Raw genomic sequence first — 3,976 nt, 5'->3', positions numbered from 1 at the left:
TATATGGGAATTATATTTCACAAATAATATATGTTGGTATTAACAGTATTATATTATATATTTCTGAAAAGTGATTTGGATCATAACGAAATTCAGGTACTGCAGTCAAGTACTACAGTCAATATTATGCTACATAGCCACTTCCGTTTCTGTTACTTTATTTTAAGATTCTCTAGAGAAAAATTACTTTAACCTTTTTTAAGAAAAATGAAAGTTATTTTGCTTCTGAAATTCTTTCCTTATCACTTTATCTTATAAAATCTACGTTAAAAATTTTGAGATGATTGAGGGAGCGGTCAGTGAAGAACATAAATAAGTAATAACTCATTTATTGGTACCAACGTTTCGGCCAGAGTTTCAGGCCTTCTTCAGGGCTAAGAACAAAAATAAGATAATAAACATAATGATTAAATGGAATTACAGAAAAACAAAAAAACATAAGTTAACTGATAATATAGCTGCATGTGTAGTATTGAAGAAAAATGCATAGTGTATTGAAACTATATATAGGGCCGTCCGTAGTTCAGGGGTTAGGTGTAGGTCTATCAGTGTGAGATCTGCGGGCGGCGCCGGTACGAATCCAGCCTGGGGGCGTTGACTTTCTTCATTAAGTGGCGGTCCCACAAAATGAAAAACTTGACCCCCCACCATGGTTAGAATAGGTTGGTCACCTGTATATAACTAGGCAAACATTACCTTTGCTGTGGATTGCCTTAAAAAAACACTATATACAATAATTTAGGTACCAATGATGGAAAATAGAGTTCAATATTGGACTCTCCTTTCTTATTAAATGATTCAACATTTATATTGTAAATTTCAAAACAAGTATTAGACAATAAGTGCTTTCATTATAATCGATACAGACTTTAATTTGCGTTTATGCTGGGTGTCCCTAATATTCTTCAATATATATTTTATCAAACTGAAACTCAAAAATCCTGAAGGCCCGGACACTTTATCTATTCCGCCCTTGAGAGTTTACTATAGGGTAAATTTATAAGAATTTCTTAGAGTGATGTCCTCTTAATGTGTTAGGACACAATACTAGGCATTAATAAAAAGAAGGATCCAAATCTTTATTCAAACATTTTTTGAAAAAACACAATTTTTATATCATTTAACTAAAATATAATTTAATGTTTTATAATTAGCTTCCTATAAAAATAATGAACCATTTTTTTTTTCAAAACTTTATTAGTTGATAGATATTATTGTCTGCCACAACATTGTTGGTCAATGGTTAATAGTGATGGGTGATCACATTCATGCTAAAATAAGAATAAAAAAAAATGAAAAAAAAAATTCATAAAAATGAATAAAATCTCTCTCTAAATATATAAAAACAGAAGGATAAAGAAAATTAACATAATCAAACTATGTACATGAAAAAATAAATAAATAAAATAATGGTAAAAATACATAAATAAAACAATCTCTAGTCACATTATAAACAAAAATGACAATATATAAATGGCAATAAAATATTTCAATGAACCGATGTTTTCACTGAACTCGGTTTAAAACAGAAATTTATAATAAAATTAATGTGAACTATACCTCAAAGTTGTATCCTTTGCATTAGTACCTACCAATTGTAAAATAGGGATCTGGTGGTACTATATCTGAAGTATCGATATCCGATATCCGATATTATTAAAAGTATCGATATTTCGATAAAATCGTATGCAAAGTATCAATATTCTTTCCGAAACAATACTTTATTTATTCTAAAAAATAAATAAAAGAAAAACAAACTTATATGCACACTAAAATATGAGTAGCGGCATTAGTGGACAAAATGATAGTTCTGATATTATCGGATGACTATCTATACCACTGATATATCGAATTATAATTAATTATAGTTATAATTATAAATTATAAATAATTATAATTATCGATACAAATATTTAGTCCTTGTCAGTTTTACGATATTATGATCTGGACAGTTGTAAGCTAAAATGCTTTAAGTTAAAAGTTATTTATATATAATTTGATTTCTTATTTTAGAATGCCTTATTTATCAATCATAATAAAAATATCCACTAAGTCTCAACCTGTTTATTTTCTTATTATTACACTCTTACGTGTAATAATTCGGCTCTGCCGGCCACTAGCAAGGATAACTATTAATTAACAATTTACCTGATATCACTCTTTCCATTATAAACTCTCTAACCACTCTAACCCCCTAGTTTCTAATCTTGCATCCTCTTCCATTCCTGACAATCCTCCGACGCGCCTGAAAAGAAGATGGCCACGAGACCAGCTAATGTAAAATGTCATTAGAGTGCTACCAATGGGTAGTTTCTCTACACGCCTGGAATACTCCAATTTAACTTAGATCGGATTTACTAAATGTATTATAATGTACAGTTGTAAATAGCAATAAATAAATATTAAAAAAAAATTAACAATTTCAATTATATTATTAACAAAAAATTACTTTCAAAAACATTCTGTATTATAAATTATCCTACCTTACTCTAAAGAGAGTTATAAGGTTATATTAAAAAGTGTAAATGTAATATTATTAGAAAAAGTTAATTAGTTAAGAATATAAGAAATAAACTAAAACATGATATGACAAAGGCAGAATATTTGTTATTTTCAAAACTTTATTTAATGATAGATATTACAATCTGCCATTGTACGTTGTCTGCCAACGTTGTTGGGCAATGGGTAATAGTGATAACTGATCACATTCATAATAAATTAAAGTAACATAAGAATAAAAATAATTTAATAAATGAAAAAAAGTACATAAAAATAAATAAAATCTCTCTCTAAATATATAAAAACAGAAGGATAGGGGAAATGAACATAATCAAACTATGTACATGAAAAAATAAGCAAATAATATATAATAATAATAAAAATAAATAAATATAAAAATCCAGTCACATGTACATTCTTATATACAATATTTGCTCTATCGACCCGAGGATCTTTGAGTCCACTCTATCCCCCACGTGTGAGGGGTAGAGTAGAGCTCTTTGGGATCCCAGCACATCCCTATAGCTTTAGTCTGGATCGGTTAAGGATACGATATCGGTACTGACATTAATGGGAGAGACTAGGTCTGGGGTATAAACCTCATGGTCCTTTTGAACCCTTGAAGAGTATCTAGAGGTTGCCACCCCGTGCAACCTAAAGTGAAATTGTCAAAATTCCATTTGAGGGACCACTCCCATTATTTGTTATGACTCCTCCTTAATTTCAAATTCAGAAAACTTATATCTCTTCTGGAACTATTTCCACTCTTAGGGTGTCCCTAATGTCTGCAGGGCCTAAGGAATGTGGAGGAGGACAGGATGAGAGCAAACGGCAGCTGAAGGCGGGTGAGGGTGCACACCAGCACCATGTACCACAGGCAGCCTTCCAAGCAGCCGTCGCTGCGGGCCTGTCCCTCCAGCCATCGGTACACCACGAGGACTCCATCAAACCGAGCAAGCAGAAGAGGCACAGAACCAGGTTCACCCCGGCACAGCTCAACGAGCTCGAGAGGTGCTTCTCTAAGACACATTACCCTGACATCTTCATGAGGGAAGAAATCGCCATGAGGATCGGACTCACAGAGTCGAGGGTACAGGTAAGTCAAAATTTTATATATTTTTATCAAAATAGCATTTGTCGAAATATGGGAAATTTAATATTTTTGAATGTAATGTTATGTTGAGTACAGATTATAAGAGTTGTGAAGTAGGGTTATTGGTTTACAGGTCGTATTTATAGTTTCTAAAACATTATATATTATAAACATAATTTTTTTTTCATTTAATATGTTTTATTTTCTTATGATTACTTTTTTATTTGTTCTTGTATTTTCCCCCGCTTATGATGTATAAACACACTGTTGATCAGAACATTAAAATACTGCAATAACTAAAGTTCAAAAATAAAATTCAAAGTAGTTGATGTCATATCTTCCACATTGGAGCGCGGTATGTACTGCACGGGAGTCTTCCTCGAT

General features: G+C 31.4%; 1 protein-coding gene across 1 annotated transcript in view; it reads left to right on the top strand.

Annotated features, from left to right (window-relative positions):
- Positions 1-3,290: 3,290 nt before the first annotated feature.
- The window catches only part of LOC136797238 (homeobox protein orthopedia-like), a gene marked incomplete at its 5' end in the record, with an annotated part of 113,604 nt that continues 112,918 nt past the window's right edge, over positions 3,291-3,976 (top strand). The window contains 1 exon segment of the mRNA XM_067053247.1: positions 3,291-3,595. Within this exon segment, the coding sequence (XP_066909348.1) occupies positions 3,291-3,595 (305 nt within the window).

Source organism: Halyomorpha halys, unplaced genomic scaffold, assembly GCF_000696795.3.
Source record: "Halyomorpha halys isolate HHAL.00 unplaced genomic scaffold, Hhal_1.1 Scaffold1669.1, whole genome shotgun sequence".
NCBI lineage: Eukaryota > Metazoa > Arthropoda > Insecta > Hemiptera > Pentatomidae > Halyomorpha > Halyomorpha halys.
The sequence above is the reverse complement of the archived record's forward strand: the minus strand, read 5'-3'. Positions and strand labels throughout refer to the sequence as shown.